Source organism: Cryptomeria japonica, chromosome 3 (genome assembly GCF_030272615.1).
Source record: "Cryptomeria japonica chromosome 3, Sugi_1.0, whole genome shotgun sequence".
In the NCBI taxonomy this organism is placed as follows: Eukaryota; Viridiplantae; Streptophyta; class Pinopsida; order Cupressales; family Cupressaceae; genus Cryptomeria; species Cryptomeria japonica.
In genome coordinates, this window is record NC_081407.1 from 407,203,667 (window position 1) to 407,223,127 (window position 19,461).

The following is a 19,461-nucleotide window of genomic DNA, read 5'->3' on the forward strand; positions in this document are numbered from 1 at the left end:
AAAAAACGTGTACTAAGATATGTGAAAGGGACACTTGACTTTGGCATTCTGTATAGTAGAAGCAAAGATCCTTGGCTGGTTGGTTTTATTGACTCAAATTGGGTAGGTTTTGTTGATGATAGGAAGTCTACTTCTGAGTATGTCTGTCATCTTGGCACAAGTACAGTCACATGGACTAGTAAGAAGCAACAGGCAATGACTCTTTCCTTGACCAAAGCAAAGTATTGAGGAACCGTTAAAGCAACATGTGAGGCAATATGGCTACAAAGGATGCTTTTTGACATGAAAATGTCTCAAGCAGGGTCTTCACCCTTGTTTTGTGACAACCAAGGTGTGCTCAAGCTTGCCAAAAATCCAGTCTTTCACAAGCATACAAAAATTGTCGAGCTTCATTGTCACTTCATAGGACAACTTGTTGAAGATGGATCAGTGATGTTGTAGTATGTTCCAACTGAGAGTCAGATTGCAGACATTCTTACCAAGTCCCCGAGTCTAGACAAATTTGTAAAATTTCGAGACAAACTTGGTATAGTTAGTTGAATGACCATTAAGGGAGGGTATTAAAGTAATATTATTGTAATGGTCACGTGAGTTTGTGTTTAGAAACTTTCTTTTTTGTATTTAGATAATGTATATGCATTATCTCCCAAATACTATATGCACAAAAAGAGAATGACCTTGAAGAAACATTTTTTCAAAGTGTAGAAAAAACCATTCATCACTGTTGGAACAAGATGTGTTAGTTTTTAGCAATCAGATTAGCAGTATAGAACAGAAAATCAGAATGCAAAGTAAATCATATGCATAACACACATGTACCCTGGGAAATCCTCCCTCTTGGAGGAAAAACCCAGCAACCAAAGATCTCAGATCTGATTAGATTAGATATAGTAGCAGATTACAATACTGCCCTTCTAGGGCATACAAAGAACTTATTTGAATCACAGTTCAGGTTAGACTTGAACAATCGCCCAGATTGTTGATTGTAGATCATGTGAGGGAGTTCGCTTGCCCTAGAAGTTAGAACAGATGTAGCACAACCTGAAGTAGGTTCAATAGCGTTGGAGCAGGTTCGGCAGCCTTGGGGCAGGCTCGACAGACCTACTAAGATGTTTGCCCAGCTAGAAGACAATTTCGTTGACTGAAAGAACTAGATTCGCTGCTTATCTTGTGCAAACCACAATTACATAATTCGCATATGTAGCAGAGATGTGATGCTTGATGTGTAGGTTATGTTCGTGACTTCAAGTCACTTCTTATTTATATGCCTCAAACTCCTTTGTCACTTAGGTCGGCCTTGGCGCCAAATTGCATTTACAATTTATATTATAGGGTTAGACCAATATCACAAGTTACATCGGTTAGGACCTGACCAATAACACTTTACAAGTTACGTATTAGGTGTGCCCAAATAGGGCCTGCCCTATTATAATATATTACACAATTGCACAAATAGGCCCAGTTAAACATATGCCAAATTGCTAAGGCCAAAGGCCACTTAACACTAAGGTGAACTAGGTTGGCCCTAGAAGGGATCCGACCTAGCTACTATAGCATAGAGATAAAAAAATTTCTAGGGAGAGCTACACCATATAGAGATAGTGAATTGCTAGTGGTAAAGACTTTTTTTTCTAGGGAAAGCTACACCATATAGAGATAGTGAATTGCTAGTGGTAAAGTTAGGACATCAATTGTAATGCTTAAATGAATTGTTGAAGGAGGAGGGCTCTACTTTGCATGTACAAGAGAGTTTCAATCTCTCGATGCATGCCTGTTGTCATTACTCCCTCAAAGGTTTTCTCCTTCCTACGTATTCATGCTTAGTTCCTTTGTATTTTGATTTCTTGTCATCTACCATTGTTTTTGGTGGGTGTGCTTGTCATGGTCTTTTCTTGTCATTTTTTAATTTGCTAGTTGATTACTCATGGTTAATTTTCTCTTTGGCTTATTGATTTTTCACACAAATGTGCTAACAGTTTGGGCAAGGTTGTATGGACATTAGGGCTTAGGAAGAGGGAAGGGGGGGCATTGATCCTAAAGAAGCTTCACAAACCAGGCAAGATGGAAGCATTAAAGCCAATAAAACCTCTAAAGAAGTTTTGCAAGAGAAAGAACCAGAAGAACTGCCAAAATAAGTTGCCGTCAATGTCGGAATCGAAGAAGACTATCCAGGGACCCTCGTAGGTCAAGGAGAAGGAGACAACAACAACCAAACCGAAAGAGGTAAGGATCCTCTCCTACCAAGGGTTTGAGGCTTAACCCTAATGAGGACATGGTTGATGCACTAAAGAAAGAAGGATGTAGACTTAAGAACACCTTTTTTTTTGCTTTTCTTGATAACAATGCCCTTTTGGCTAGAAGATTCTTTGACAATTGGTTAAACCATAGATGAAAAACTCGCAGCAAACTCGCAGAATTTGTGAGTACTCGTGGGGCATAGCTTTAGGGGAGTCACTAGCCGTAAAACTTGCGACCGATTTTTTAGTGAAACTCGCAGCTGTTTGTGTTGAAAAATTGCCAAAACTCACCTGTAATCGTTTGTAAACTCATTGGTAAAGACATAAAAATGATTCCAAAACCCTAGGGCACACCAAAAATCCCTTGCAATCATTCTTTTGTTTCATTTTTGACAACAATAGAGGTTTTTTAATGTAGGATGGGAACCTAGGACACATGGGAGCGGGAGTAGTAGAAGCTAGTATATATTTCTATATTGTTTGTAATTGTAACATTGTTTAATAATATATTTTATTGTGTGAAGACTTATGATAAGTTTGTTTTATGTAAAGTCTAGACTCAAAACTATATAGAAAAACTTAATTGTTTGTAATTTATATTTTGTTTTATAGTTTTTCCATATAGAAATCTTTTAATTTTAATCCATATTTTATAAAAATTTATTAATTTAATTTTATAATTTTTAGATTGTAGTTTTGTTTAGAATCTATAGATTATATTATTTATATTCGAGGTAGAGGTTATCCATACATTATAATTTTTTTACAATTATCTATTTAAAGTAATGTTTTATTGATATTAGTTTTATCCAAGCTTGAAAAACTCAGATTTTGCAATAACTCGGCAAGGCCAAAAAATTTTAAAAACTCGGGACTCGCCAAAACTCGGCAACTTTATCGAACATTTGAAAATACATTTTTTTTTTATATATAATTCAAAAACACACATTTACACCAAATTTGTATAACATATATGATTTCCATGATATATAAATCAAATTTTTTTGGTAATACATAGCAACAAATGCAAGTATCATAGCATAAACCAAAAACCAAGTGCAACATATGTATAAGAGTTCAATACATATCAACGTATCATATTGACAGTCTCATAGAGTTATAGAGTCATAGACCACAAAACAAGAACCTCTGAAATTCTGATTACATATCAAGTTCAAAGTTTGGTATCAATGAAAATAAGAAATCATAAATTGCGTCTACGACTAAAGCTCAAAACAGATTGTGGCCGCTGGGTGGGTGGTGCTGAAGTAGTGGCAACATCCTCAACACTAACAGGTGCCTCTGTTGCATGATCAACCTCCTGCTCCTCCTCACGTGCTGCCACTTCCGCATCCCATTCCTCTCCTGCCCTCTCCAACTCACTCAGCTGCTCATTAGTAAGGAATGGATCCAAATCATTATCAACATCATCAGGAGAAGCAACCCATTCTGCTGCATATGGATCAATGTCATCCAAGTCAAGTGCTTCATGTGAATCTTGCCCTAGCACCTTCTTCTCATGTAATCGAATGTTGTACCGCACATGGACAAGATCATTCAAGCGTTGTTGAGTCAACCTATTGCGCTTTTTTGTGTGGATGTTCTCAAAAACACTCCAGTTGCGCTCACAACCAGAAGCATTACAAGGCTGTGATAATATGCGGATGGCAAGCTTTTGAAGATTAGGCGTTGTGGCACCATAATCTTCCCACCACAAATCTGCAAGGATACAAAATGTGATTTATAACTTGTAAAGATTTCAATAATCTTAAAGAGAGAAATAAATGGTAAAAATTAAACATATGTTTTTTTTTACCTGGTCGTAAGGTGGCTCTCCTACGTTTGCAATCAGGTGAAGAAAACAATTCCCCTAAGGCCTTCTTATAACTCTGCAACTCATCAAGTATCAGGTCTCGAAGGATCTCATCATCAACTAATCTCCGAATGCATGTGTCAAGGCCAATTCTAACCTCTGCATCTGCTCTGAAACTCGGAGAGTAAAAAAACTTGGGATTCAAGAAGTAGGCAGCAGCATGAATATGTTGGTGGAGTTGATGGTTCCACCTCCGATCAATTATGCGCCATATGGGTTCATACTTGGTCTTGTTTGACCCATACAAGTGTTGAATCGCCTCTTTGGCCTTATCCATGGCCTCATATAGATACCCCATGGAGTTATGATCCCCATCCACCATTCGTAGCACCCTCACCAACGGTTCCGACACCTAGATATAAAAAATCTAACAAAATCAGCAGATTGAAATATTAGAAAATTAAATAATAAATCATCAATTAAAGTTTCAAAACTTACATTGATGATCTCCTCCACTATCTTGGCAAAATTAGTATCAAAAATGGCAATCACAACCTTCTCTGCTTCAGGCTTTGTAGCATAAGGACTCCCCAACCATCTTTCACTCACGAACATCCACTTCAGGTTGGGCAATGTAGCAAGTATGCTCTGCAAGGTGAGGAAATTGGTAGCAAAGCGTGTAACCCCCGACCGCACAAGATCCTTACCTTCAGTGTGCTCTCTCATAAGATTCAGGACCCATGTGTGATTGTAGATGTATTTGGTGATATTCCTTCCATCTTCAACCACTTTCTTTACCCAACTTAGTTTCCCTATGTCCTCAAGGAGCAAGTCAAGACAATGGGCAGCACAAGGGCTCCAAAATAATGTCGGATGTCTAGCCATTAGAAGTTTGCCGGCTGCCACATATGCAGCTGCATTATCAGTCACAACTTGGATGACATTCTGCACTCCCACATCCATCACCACTTCATCCAACATGTTGCACAAGGTCTCCGCATTCTTCACTTCATTGGAGGCATCAATTGATTTTAAAAATACTAACTGTCCTCCTGAAGCAACTAGAAAGTTGATGAGTGTCCTGTTCCTACCATCTGTCCATCCATCAGAAAGAATGGTGCAGCCATTCTTTTCCCAAATAGTCCTTTGCTCTTCCACTAATGCATGAGTGTTTTGGACCTCATCCTGCAATAACGGTCCACTTACCTCGTAACGGCTTGGGGATTTGAACCCCTTACCTGCCACAGTCAACGCGGTGACCAATTGGTCCCAAGATGGACTAGAAATAGCATTGAACGGAACATCGTTGTAGATAAAAAATCTAGCACACGCCACCTTGGCTTGTTGGTGAGCCTCTTTATTCCATGCAGTGCCAAGCAATCCAGGTTGTGCACCAGGAGTGTTACGTGGAATAAAGAAGTTTTCCATGTTGCTGTCCAAAGTTCCCTTTGCTCGTATCCGTGGCCCAAGGGAAGAACCAGATGTCCCCACATCTGTATGTGACCCCATGGAACTCAAATCTGCCCTTGGGGCTGCCATTGCCTCTGCTGTTCTCTTTTTTGTTGCCTTCCTTTGATCATATGCTTCAAGCGTTGCTATTGCATCTCTCGTAGCCTCTTCAGTACATTCCGTACAGCTTGTGGTATCTCGGCATTGAATTTTTGCAAGGTGATATTTGAACCTATTAATGCCACCTTTTACAATTTTTTTGCAATGGTTGCAAAAAACATCTCCTCGTTTTGGACCTGGTCTCCCATGTTTCCAACAAGGGTCTCTCTTTTTGCCACCAACTTTAACTGTAGAAGCTGAATCCATTTTCTTTCAAAAAGATGTGGAAAAGAACCTAGCAAAAGAGAGGCAACATTTAGAGATAAATAACATTGTTACCAAAAAAAATCACAAACATCCAAAAATTACAATGACTGTATAACTGTATTTTATTTACAGTCATCTATTAATAGATGACTCTCTAAAATTAAAATTTTTAGTTGGTTGTGTATTTTTTTAAGTTTTTAACTTCAAATTTAAATTTAAATGAAATACTTTAATACATATTACACATTGACATTATACAGTTGACAGTCATTTCAAATGACTATGAGTATTTCACAATTGACTGTGTAATACACAGTCATTAATTACAATGTACATTAATGATTAATGTATTACACAGTCATCAGTCATTTGAAAATGACTATGTATTACACAGTCATTTCAAAATTTCAAATGACCGTATATTACACAGTCATCAGTCATTTGAAATTTTGAAATGACTGTAATGACTGTGTATTACACAGTCATTTGAAAATGACTGTCTGTGTATTACACAGTCATTTCAAATGACTGATGACTGTGTAATACACAGTCATTTGAAATGACTGTGACTGTGTAATGATGACTGTGTAATACACAGTCATTTGAAAATTTGAAATGACTGTGTATTACACAGTCATTTGAAAATTGAAATGACTGTGACTGTGTAATACACAGTCATTTGACTGTGTAATGATGACTGTGTATTACACAGTCATTTGAAAATTGAAATGACTGTGATTGTGTAATGATGACTGTGTAATACACAGTCATTTGAAAATTTGAAATGACTGTGTATTACACAGTCATTTGAAATGACTGTGACTGTGTAATACACAGTCATTTTGAAATGACTGTGACTGTGTAATACACAGTCATTTTCAAATGACTGTATTACACAGTCATTTGAAATGACTGTGACTGTGTAATACACAGTCATTTTGAAATGACTGTGTATTACACAGTCATTTGAATTTTGAAATGACTGTGACTGTGTAATACACAGTCATTTTCAAATGACTGTGTAATACACAGTCATTTTCAAATGACTGTGTATTACACAGTCATTTCAAATGACTGATGACTGTGTAATACACAGTCATTTGAAATGACTGTAATTACTAATGATTGTGTATTACACAGTCATTTGAAATGACTGTGACTGTGTAATACAGTCATTTTCAAATGACTGTGACTGTGTAATGAATCTAATGATGACTGTGTAATACACAGTCATTTGAAATGACTAAGACTGTGTAATACACAGTCATTTTCAAATGACTGTGTATTACACAGTCTTAGTCATTCGAAATAAAACAATACAAAAAGATACCTGGTCGTGCGTGCAAATGCAAACAATACACAGTCATTTTGACTGTGTATTCGAAATAAAACAATACAAAAAGATCACGAATAAACAAGTAAAAACCTGGTTGCGCGTGCAAATGCAAACCCTACTGCAAATCGCGTGGCGTTTTTTGCCTTCCGGAGTCGCGCGAGCCGCGAAATGGAATAAAGACTTCGGTTTTTTTTTTGCCTGCGACTTAAGTCGCGTTTTTCTCGCATTTTGTGCCGCGTTTCGGGCGGGTTTTGGCCATTAACGGCGAGTATTTGCCAAAAAAATCGCGGCGAGTATATGAAAAAATCGCCCCGAGTATTTCCGCGATTAACTCGCGCGCCATTATGGATCGCGATTACTCGCGAGTTTTTGAATTGCTCGCCGAGTTTTGCAAGTATGGTTTTATCTATATGAAAACAAACACAATACATATAAAAATATATTTTTATTTTCTATTCAATTATTACACAACTTTCATTGATATTTATTAAGAATTTAAGAGGTTGTATCTGTTCTGTGTTCTAGATCAAACTCAAACTTCTACAGAGATTTTGTAATGAACCTTTGCTGTACCTGCCTTGCCTTCCTGGTAATTCGGGCCCGATCTGTCCACCGAAGGTTGGATTTAGGGCCACAAAAGGATTTACGGTTTCTTGCAACATTTAGATATTTCATTTTATATGTCAGCAGTAATATTAGATCAGTGGCATAATTATAGCAGCACAAAATACATACACGACACATTCTAGATTTTGAGGATTTTCCAGGATGGCTAGGCTACCCATCCAGATCCATCCCGTCTCTTAGGGCGAATAGGGCCACTCGAGGACGGGCCCAACATACCCCTGGCTTGTACTCATTATCTTGAATGTACTAACAAACATAGGATAACAGGAAGATAATAAATACCTACAGAAAACATAGATTCATGACTATATTACTTGGTTAACATTTATCCATTATATAAATTTGTAGGGATTAATTCATTACATTTGTGCCTAGTTGCAGAAACATGACTATCATTAATTAGTATTCCTTTTCTTTACTTATTAGTTGTGTCTGAGAATGAATGAATTATTTTTATTCTTCTGTCTGTCACTAAAGTGTATTTTAATTCAGCATACTAAACTTGATATTGCAGGTTACCTATCTGGCGTGAAGATTAAGTTCATTTTACCATTTGTACATTATAGATGTGCTTAGTTCATTTGGCAAGACATTTTGAGGCATGGAACCGATTTAGCAATTAATCTGGGCCACTAGTTAAATTATATTCATTACTGTTATATGAAGAATGAAAGCAGATTTAATACAACTTGCATAGAGACATACTTCATTGGCGATAAACACATGGGCATATTTTGACATTTAGGCGGACTTGTTTGGGGACGTACCAGCCTGCTGGTGATGGGGAGGGATGCTTACTAGGCGCTGGTTCTTCATAGTTGGGAAGAACCAACAACTAGCCCTTCACAGTTTGCTGACTGATGCGTTCACTGGGCAATCCTCATGGTTGTCTAGGCATCATAAACTATGAAAAACTGAAATAGCTGAGTAACGAAGTTACTTGTTGGACGTTTCTCCTTGTCACCTCCTCTCTCGTGCTTCCCTTGGGGTGTGGGTTTATACCTCTGGAACCCACATGATTCCTCTTGAAACATGGTGTCTATTTCGGAGGTGACATGGGAATGGACGTGCCTTTTCATCACTCACACTAGTTAAGATAAAACGCATTTTAAGTGGTAAAAATAATTTATGCATTGAAAGAATATATATTTATGTACATGTATTGTTTAATGTTTCTAATCATTTCCCGTTTTTTATATGGGAATATGACAGTCCTCCCCCCCTACATTGCTTGTCCTCAAGCGATGTGGAGATTTGGGTGGTTGAAGATCTCTTCACCCTCCCAAGTTGCATCCTCCTCCGGCAACCCTTTCCATAAGATCAAGTATTCTACAATGTTTTTACTCTTTATTCTCCTTTCTCTTACGTCTAAAAGGGCTTCTGGCTCCAGTGTTAATTTTCCCTCGTCATCTAACGGAAATAACTCCTTGCATGGGGATATCTGCTGCCCTAATGCTTATTTTAATCTAGACACATGGAATACATTGTGGATGCGGCTACCTGGAGGAAGCTCAAGTTCATATGCTATCTCCCCTACCTTCCTTGATATTGGGTAGTGTCTGTAGAACCGTGGCTTCAGCTTCTTTGCCCCACTAGATTTTAACAAAGATTGCTTGTAAGGCTGCAACTGTAGGAAGACTTAAGTCTCCTATCTCAAATGATCTTTCAATACAATTACGATCAGCGTATATCTTTTGCTGATTTTGGGCTTGATGTATGTGATTTTTTAGAGCCCTTAGGATGTCCATGCTTTCTTGAATAAAATCCTTGGCTCGTGGTACTTGACTTTCTGGAGTAATTAGTGATCCAAAAGAGGTGGGTTCATAACCATAAAGTGCTTTGAATGGGCTCATTTGGATCGACATATGATGTGTAGTGTTATAACAGTATTCTCCTAAATGTAACCATTTGATCCAAGCTTTCTGCTGCCCGGTGACATAATTTCTTAGATATCCTTCAATCCATTTGTTGACGATTTCAGTTTGTCCATCGGTTTGGGGATGATAGCTAGTACTCGGAGTGAAACTAGTCCCTGCCATCCTGAAGATTTCTTGCCAAAATTGCCCCATAAACTGGCTGTCTCGGTCACTTATGATATTTTGTGGAAGCCCATGAAGTCTGAAGACTCCCTTAAAAAACACTTCTGCTACTTGAGATGCTTGGAATTTGTTTGTTATAGCAAAGAAGTGTGCATATTTGGTGAGACGGTCCACAACCACATATATACAATCTTTTCCTTCAGCCTTGGGTAGGCCGGTGATAAAATCCATCGAAATGCTTTCCCACTTATGTTTGGGAATGGGCAATGGCTGTAGCAACCCGGCTGGGTGGTTGAGTTCTGCTTTGTTTTTCTGGCACTGTGTACGTATTTTTGGACTTCCTTCTTAAGTCCTTTCCAAGAATACTGTTCTCTGATTTGTTTTTATGTCTTGTAGAACCTTGGGTGTCCTGCCAATGGATTATCATGGTACTCTTTAACTATTACTTCCTTGAGTTTAGAGTTGGGCACCAAGTACACCCTGTCCTTACATAGGATAAGCTCCTCCACAACTTTGTATTCTGCATGACTTGATGGGTCCCTCAAGATCTCGCTAGCAAAAGGGTCTTTGGTGTATTCTGCCAAAAGATCATATTTCCAATCAGCATTTATAGAAGTTATGGTATTTATTTGTGGCTTCCTTGATAAGGCAGTTGCTACCACATTGGTTGTTCCTTTAACGTATTCAATATCAAAGTCATAAGCTTGTATCCTGCTGACCCATTTTTGTTGCCTATCATTTAGATCCCTTTGGTTTAAAAAGAATCTTAGGTTGTTATGATCTGTCTTTACATGAAATTTGGTGCAAACCAGGTATTGGCGGAATTTGGCTAGGGCATACATGATGGCTAACATCTCTTTATCATAGACGGGGTAATGCTTTTCTGTTTCTGTCAGCTTACAGCTTTCGAAGGCTATGGGGTGTTTGTTTTGCACGAGGACAACTCCAATCCCTTCTTCGAAGGCATCACATTGTAGTTCAAAAGGAAGGGAAAAATCAGGGATAGCTAGGACGGGGCATGAGCTCATAGCTTCCTTCAGACTTTCAAAAGCTCTTTGGGCTGCTTCGCTTCAAGCGAAAGCCCCTTTCTTAGTTAGATCAGTGAGAGGGGCTGCCACTTTGGAGAAACCTCGTACAAACCTTCTATAGTAACTGCATAACCCCAAGAACCCCCTTAATTGTGTGAGGGACTTAGGTCTAGGCCATTATCTGATAGTGGTTATCTTCTCCTCATCCATGCTAACTCCCTCCGCATTAATCTTATGCCCTACATATAGGATTTCCTCCATTCCAAACTCGCATTTGGACGCCTTAGCATAAAGTGACTCTTGCTCTAGGATCCTCAATGTTTCCTCAATATGTTTGAGGTGCTCCTCCCAAGTTTTGCTGTAGATCAAAATGTCGTCAAAAAATAACTAGTAGAAATTGCCTTAGTTGCTTGCGGAAAGTATGATTCATACATGACTGAAATGTTGTTGGTGCATTGGTTAGACCAAAAGGTAGAACCAAGAATTCAAAATGTCCATAGTGACACCGAAAAATTGTTTTGTGGATGTCCTCCTCCCTCATCTTGATTTGATGATATCCTGATCGAAGGTCGATCTTGGAGAAATATCTGGCTTCGTGTAGTTCATCAATCAACTCATCAATTCTTGGGATTGGGTACCTATTTTTGATGGTTTTCATATTCAGTGCTCTGTAGTCAATACACATCCTTAGAGTGCCATCTTTCTTTTTAACAAGTACTACCGATGATGCAAAAGGGATGGAACTAGGTTGGATCTGTTCCATAGCCAGTAGTTCCTTAATGGTTTTCTCAATTTCTTCCTTATATTTGTGAGGGTGGCGATAAGGGGTAGTGATGACTGGTTTTGCCCCCTCTTCCAATTCTATAGTGTGTTCAAACCCCCCGTTTTGGGAGGCAAACCTTGGGGAATTTCCCCAAACACCCTTTTATATTTCTCCACGATGGGTTTGATGTCCATATGCGTGGATTTCTCATGAGTATTGCTCTTATCTAGTATCATGCATTGGGCCACCCATTTTCCTCGCCCTTTTCTAAAAAATTGCCCCAATTTCTTACAAGAAACCACTTTAGGACTACCATCAGGTAAGCCCTTGAGAGTGACTTCCTTCCCTTAGTGCTGAAATCGGATTATTTGGTTTGGGAGATCAAACATGAAACATCCCAGTGAATAAATCCATGGAGTCCCCAATATGATATCCATGTCCAATGGTACCACGTAGAGATCTTCCCTTACCGGATGGCTACCTATTATGAACTCCAACTTAGGTATCAACTTAGTGCATTGGACCCTTGCCCCTGTGGTTGTTGTTGCTTCGAACCCCTTAAAAGTCTATGTGGGTAATTTATGCTGCTTGACAACCCTTTCATCGATGGAGTTATGGGAGGCTCCACTGTCCACAAGTGTGACTACTTTCTTCCCTTTAAGTGAACTCTCGATTCTAAACAGGTTGTGTTTAGCAGCATGGGTGATAGTGGCAACTATGGCCTGATCTTCCTCCGCAATCTCATCCTTTTGCTAGGTGGCTCATCCTCATATGGTGAGGCTTCTATTATGTGAGCTTGACCTTGACATTTATGTCTCCTTCCTTCATAGGGTTTTAGGCATGTGAAACAAAGTCCCTTCTTTTTAAGGTCCTCCAAGGCTGAACACATATGTCCCTTTTCTCTCTTTCCCTTGCAATAGGTGCAAGACCTTACAATCCCTTCTTGATTGTGTTTACTGTCCTTGGGTAGAGGTTTGGAGAAGTTGCCAAAGGGCTTGGTCTTGTCCTTGGGTGAGCTTTCTTCAAATTTCATAGCTTTTTGTATAGCCTCATCTAATGTTTGGGGTTCATGGGCACTTACTGTGCTTTTGATTGATTACCTCAACCCTTCTATGAATAGGTAAGTAAGCCTTTCTTGTGTTAGACCTGGTACCATCACTGCTAATTTTTGGAATTCTGTGGCATAGTTTTCAATAGTCCCCTGCTGCCTTAGTTGGGTGAGCTCTCGAAAGTACCACTCGGGATGCTTTTGGTCAAATCTTTTTATGAGCTTTTGGGTGAACTCCTCATATGTGTTTATAAGGTGATGTCCTTGAGTGATGAGGCCATGGTGCCACCACTCATGGGCAACTCTGGATAGATGAAGTATAGAAAATTTAATGGCATTGGATTGAGTCATGGGGCCGAGGGATAAATAGGTATCCAATTTTTGGACCCATGACCTAGCCGATACCTTTCCTTCCCCATCATAGTTGGGGATAGTAACCTTACTGAGCTTTTTTTTGAAGCTCTTTGTGGGCTGGAGAATGTCTTTCGTTACGGCTAAGTGTCTTTAGTTTGGTATCACAATAGTCTTTCAAGGTTACAAGATCTCGTAGTTCGGGATCCAACCCGCGGTAGTTTGCAAGGATCTGGTCTAGATTTCCCATGGGTCTGTCATGGTTATCATCACTTATTGGCGCTTCCTCAGGTAGGAATGAAGGTTGGGTGGGCCTTGAGCTGGTGTCCTTTGACGGGGTGGGCTGGTGGTTTTCAGAATGATTGGATTGGGCTTCTTTGGTATTATGGTTGCTTATGTTTTGGAGGGCCTAAAGGACCAGTTGGTTGTTCATCTCATTCTGTTCAATGAAGGCCTGCATGGTTCTTTCAGTTTGTTCCCTCAATGCTTGAGCGGTTTGCTCCATGAAGGCCCTAAGTTCATTACTAGCCTATTCACTCATGCTGTTGGCTCCTTTTTTCCTCTCTTTCTAAGGCGCTACAGGTTCTTTGGCTTTGTTGCATCAACTATTTCCACAAGGGGCAGGAAGGAGGCTCTGATACCACTGTAATGAACCTTTGTTGTACCTGCCTCGCCATCCTAAAAATTAGGGCTTGATCTGTCCACCGAAGGTTGGATTTAGGGCCACAAAAGGATTTATGGTTTCCTGCAACATTTAGATATTTCATTTTATATGTTAGCAGTAATATTAGATCAGTGGCATAATTATTGCAGCACATAATACATACACGACCCATTCTAGATTTTGAGGACTTTCCAGGTTAGCGGGGCTACCCATCCAGACCCATCCCGTCTCTTAGGGCTAATAGGGCCACCTAAGGACTTGCCCAACATACCCCTGGCTTGCACTCATTATCTTGAATGTACTAGCAAACAAAGGATAACAAGAAGATAATAAATGCTTACAAAAAACATAGATTCATGACTATATTACTTGGTTAACATTTATCCATTATATAAATTTGTAGGGATTAATTCATTACATTTGTGCCTAGTTGCAGAAACATGACTAACATTAATTAGTATTCCTTTTCTTTACTTATTAGTTGTGTCTGGGAATGAATGAATTATTTTTATTCTTCTGTCTGTCACTAAAGTGTATTTTAATGCAGCATACTAAACCTGATATTGCAGGTTACCTATCTGGCGTGAAGATTAAGTTCATTTTACCATTTGTACATTACAGATGTGCTTAGTTCATTTGGCAAGACATTTTTAGGCATGGAACCGATTTAGCAATTAATCTGGTCCACTAGTTAAATTATATTCATTACTGTTATATGAAGAATGAAAGCAGATTTAATACAACTTGCACAGAGACATACTTCATTGGCGATAAACACATGGGCACATTTCGACATTTAGGCGGACTGGCCTGGGGACATACCAGTCTACTGGTGATGGGGAGGGATGCTTACTAGGCGTTGGTTCTTCATCGCTGGGAAGAACCAACGACTAGCCCTTCACACCGTCTGCTGACTGATGTGTTCACTGGTCAATCTTCATGGTTGTCTAGGCATCATAAATTATGAAAAACTGAAATAAATACTATCGCTAAGTAACGAAGTTACCTGTTGGACGTTTCTCCTTGTCACCTCCTCTCCTGTGCTTCCCTTGGGGTGCGGGTTTATACCTCTTGAACCCACGCGATTCCCCTTGAAACATGGCGTCTATTCCGGAGGTGACTTGGGAATGGACGCTCCCTTTCATCACTCACACTAGTTAAGATAAAACGCATTTTAAGCGGTAAAAATAATTTATGCATTGAAAGGATATATATATTTATGTACATGTATTGTTTAATGTTTATAATCATTTCCTGCTGTCTACACGGGAATATGACAGGTTGCACTTGTTTCTGGTTTATGATATCTATTAAACTTAAACTTTTATTTATATATGATGGAAATCAGTATATCTTCGACAAATTCCGCATATATGTCTGTTTTTAAGAATATTTTAATAAATTATATATTTTCAAATGTTTGATAAATTTGCCGAGTTAGTGCCAATTTTTTCCAGAGTTTTTTGGTGAGTCCCAAGTTTATAAATTTTTGGGGCCAGCCGAGTCATTGCCAAGTCTGAGGTTTCCAACTATGGATTAGATTATTGTAACTCAGAAGCTGCCAGTGACATCATCAAGGAGTAATTAAGTGAAATATAGTTATAAACACTTTATAATGAGCACCATTAATTATGTTATCATGAGAAATTTTTGGAATTTTTAAAGGTCTGGACTCTATATTTATATATATACAAAATATTGACATTTGTGATGATTAATTTATTTTATATGGACCTCCAAAATATTTTAGCCCTGAAATTATTGTAATTAATTTTCTTAATCTTCCAGCATTACCATTGTATAAACAACAAACTACAATAACATGGCAGCTCTTTTCAGGTTTAACTCTTCCCACCTTTGGATTATTCCTGGTTATTTCTCCTTCAAGCTTAGTATGTGGAACTATTCTGTGGTTATACGTTGTTTGCTATCTCTACTGTTGAGCCTTTTTTCCCTATATGAGTTTCCTTAAATGACAACCAATTTGCCAGACATTAGTAACAATGTATTTCTAACATCAGATTTCAAGATATTTTTAAGAATTAACTGTAATGTTGAAGAGCATTGTTTTCAAGAGCTAGTCAACAGTGTTTAAATATACTGCATTTTTTTATTTGTAACGGTATTATATTGCTATGTTGTTCTCTTACACATTTGGATTTCTAGTTAAGTAAATATTCTCTGACATCCTTCTCTCTTGCATTTGAAGTTCATGGAGAAGATGTAGATGTAAGACCAGAAGATGCCCAGTATACTATTGATGTCCTGACAAAGTGCCGAACAAATAAAGATAATGGTCAGATAAAGTTCGTTAAGACTGTTCCATGGAGTGAATCAGGAGAACCACTTGTTGTGGCTTTACCACTTTCTCAGGTTTCCACTCTTGTTATTTTTCAGGAAATAGAATTACCTGTTATAACTATCTTCAGAAGGTTGCATAAGCCTTGTTAATCTATTAAGGAAGATGTTTGTATTATTTTTTAATTTTTAGATCACTCAGTTCAATTTGATTGTCTATTGACTTCATTGTATTTTATGTGCCTAACAGATTGACAGCTTGAGTGCAATTCGTGTTTACCTATCTAAGGATTTGCTTCCTGTTGAAACACGTGAAAACACATTGAAGAAGATTGAGGAGGTTCTGAAACGCTTTCCAGATGGGGTGCCACTTCTAGATCCAGAAGATGATATGCAGGTGAGAAAAAACATGGCTGGCACTTTATAATAAATAGTGTCATAGAAAACTTGATTAGAACTTTGTATTTGCCAATTTAACATGCTCTTTGTATTTGTTCAGGTGCAGAGTGGCTCATACAAGAAGGCTGTTCGCCGATTGGAAACTCTGGAGGGATTACTTGTTAACCATACTGTTTCAAAGTCTCCCATTCTTCAAAAACGCCTAAAAGTACTACAAAAGAAAGTAGAATTAACTGGAATGATCCATGCTGCTCGGAGAGAGGTCCGTGCTTCTACATCATTGGCTTTCAAAGATGAATTGAAGGCACGCAAGCGGGTACTTCGGAGATTAGGGTATGTTAAAAGAATAAGGCGTGATTCCTTGATTTGGTTATATCATATGGATTTTGTGTATTGTAGCCCTGACTTGTGAACCGCATATGCTCAGTTTCATTTCTGACATACTATAATGTTGTCAGTTTTCAGTAAAGCTGCAGGGAGTCTTCTCCCAGTTAATCTTAAACTTACTTTAATAACGGAAATGATTCCGTGTGCACATAATTACATTTAAATCAATGGTTTGTTTGTGGGGAGAATGGATTGTTTGTTTGGCCATGCTGGGAGTTCTGTGAGTGCACTGTGGTCATGGTTTTAAATCCTACAAATTCATATCACCTATATATAACATTTCTATGTAATGCTAGAAGTGGAAAACATTCAAACTTCTGAGTGTAAATTTCTATTGTTAATCAATGCAGGTATGCAACAAGTGATGATGTTGTGGAACTGAAAGGGAAGGTTGCCTGTGAAATAAGCAGTGCTGATGAGTTGGCTCTTACAGAACTCGTATTCAATGGTGTGTTCAAGGATATTCCAGTTGAGCAAATGGTTGCTCTTTTGTCATGTTTTGTTTGGCAAGAGAAATTGAAAGAAAAGAAAAAGCCAAGGGAAGATCTTGCCAGTCACTTGTCTCTGCTACAGGATACTGCCCGAAGGATAGGTCAAGTGCAGCTTGAATGCAAGGTGATCAATTAATAAATTAATTATTGGGAAATAAACTATGCTGTATATTCTTAAGTTGATGCAATTGGACAAGAAAACTGCTCTAAAGCAACCCATTTCATTTTCTGTTGCATGTAATTTGCAGGTGCAAATTGATGTTGAAGCCTATGTTGAATCTTTCCGACCAGACATTATGGAGGCAGTTTATTTGTGGGCAAAAGGTGCAAAGTTCTTTGAAATAATGGAGATTACCGAAGTCTTTGAGGGTAGTTTGATTCGTGCCATACGAAGGTTGGAAGAAGTCCTCCAACAATTAGTGCTAGCTTCAAAATCCATAGGAGAGATTCAGTTAGAAGAAAAATTTCAGGAGGCAATCACAAGAATTAAAAGAGATATTGTTTTTGCTGCATCTCTGTACTTATAGAATAAGACAGTAATATTATTTATCCAATTTTGCTAGAGGAGCTTATAAAACTATTCATATATTTTCTTATTTGTACGTGTAACAGTAATGCATAAATAAACAATTTGATCGTCTATGATTATGAGGAAGTTGCAAAATCGCATACAAGGCAACAAGCTTCCTGCTATTGCAATTTGAAGCATTTATGTATGCAATTTTTGATGAGGTTTTTTTTTCACAATTGCAAAATCCATAGGCAATGTGTCGATTATAGTATTTGCCAATCTTTTATAATGTGTTTGCAGTTGATCTATGGGTAGATTTTATGATGCCAATGTTTTGGTGCAATGTCTTATCCAAAAGCAGCAAAGGTCTATGGCTTGACTTTGCTTTGGATGGTATAATCATAATGCTATCATGCTATCATTGTGCTATAAACATAGTCTTTTGTTTTTTATTAAAGGTAAATAGGTTTTGAAGGGAACCCAAAACCCTATACAAAATGTTGTCTAACACAATAAACATTGCAGCACAACAGCAAATGGAAAACCTACAATGGCCACCAAGAAGGCAACAACAATCAGGATCAAAACACCAAAGAATTGGACAGAAGACAAGAGGGGCTTCAACAAGACTGACCCGCAGAACACCAGCAAGCCACACCAATCAGAGAGGTTTGAAGCTCACCCTGACCAAAGAGTTCTAAGGAGAAGCTTGATCTAAATGGGTCATTCTAAGATTCTTTCAAGAATCAATCTCATCCACCAAATCTTGAATAAATTATCCTTGTGGGGGGCTCCCCTCAAAAGTCTCAATAGAAAGAGTAAAAGAGGAATCATGATCCAAAGGGCTCACAACGTCTTGCTTGTCTCTTATGGGGGATCCCTTAGAAGTTTCAACAAGACTCACACCAAAGAAACCTAAAACATTTCCTTCATAACAAGTCTTCCCCAAAGAAGGGAATCTTTGAAGATCTGACATGAGTGGGAAAAATGCGCAACTCTATGGCAGTGAGAGCACACCAAAGAGGAAGGCTTGAAGTGAATAATCTACTCCCAAACACCCAACTTGGAATGAAACTTAATAGTTTTTGGTAGAAGCTTATCAATCTCAACAGAAATACAAATTTTGGCAAAAACCAAATGTTTCATGTCTTTCGTGATCCTATCTATGGGCAAAAAAGAATCAAGAGCATTAGCAATACCTTAAAAGATCTCTTCATGCCAAAATTCTAGGGGAAGTGCTAGGAGCCTCATCCAAATAGGGACCTGATTGATTTTTTCCTTGAACTCATCAAATATGTTGTCTATCTTATCAAAAAAAGGATAGATCTGCCAAGGAGCCACAACACACCAAGCATGACACCCTTGCTCTGTCCTCAAGGTTTTTGAAGGAGAAAAGAACGAACATAAAGTCTTTTGTTACAATCCCTGTTTTTATTTGATTTCATCTACCATGACATTCACTTATCTTTGGGATGTGTTGCTGGACTTTGTGAGAATATAATTTAGAAAATGGAGAGATTCTTCAGAGAGGTCCTAAATGCTCCAAGCATACATGAAAACCCCAATATGGCTGAAACCGGCAATATTAGGCATGCAGGTTGTCATGGTACTCCAATAGGGTCTATTGCACCTTTTCCCTTCGGATTGTCCTTTC

General features: G+C 38.4%; 1 protein-coding gene across 1 annotated transcript in view; it reads left to right on the forward strand.

Annotated features, from left to right (window-relative positions):
• The window catches only part of LOC131035075 (DExH-box ATP-dependent RNA helicase DExH9), a 74,558-nt gene extending 56,531 nt beyond the window's left edge, over positions 1 to 18,027 (forward strand). The window contains exons 10-14 of the mRNA XM_057966701.2: positions 15,931 to 16,094; positions 16,270 to 16,416; positions 16,519 to 16,751; positions 17,156 to 17,420; positions 17,545 to 18,027. Of these exons, the coding sequence (XP_057822684.2) occupies positions 15,931 to 16,094; positions 16,270 to 16,416; positions 16,519 to 16,751; positions 17,156 to 17,420; positions 17,545 to 17,823 (1,088 nt within the window). The 3' untranslated portion in view covers positions 17,824 to 18,027. The remainder of the gene's footprint in view (positions 1 to 15,930; positions 16,095 to 16,269; positions 16,417 to 16,518; positions 16,752 to 17,155; positions 17,421 to 17,544) is intronic.
• The last annotated feature ends 1,434 nt before the right edge of the window (positions 18,028 to 19,461 follow it).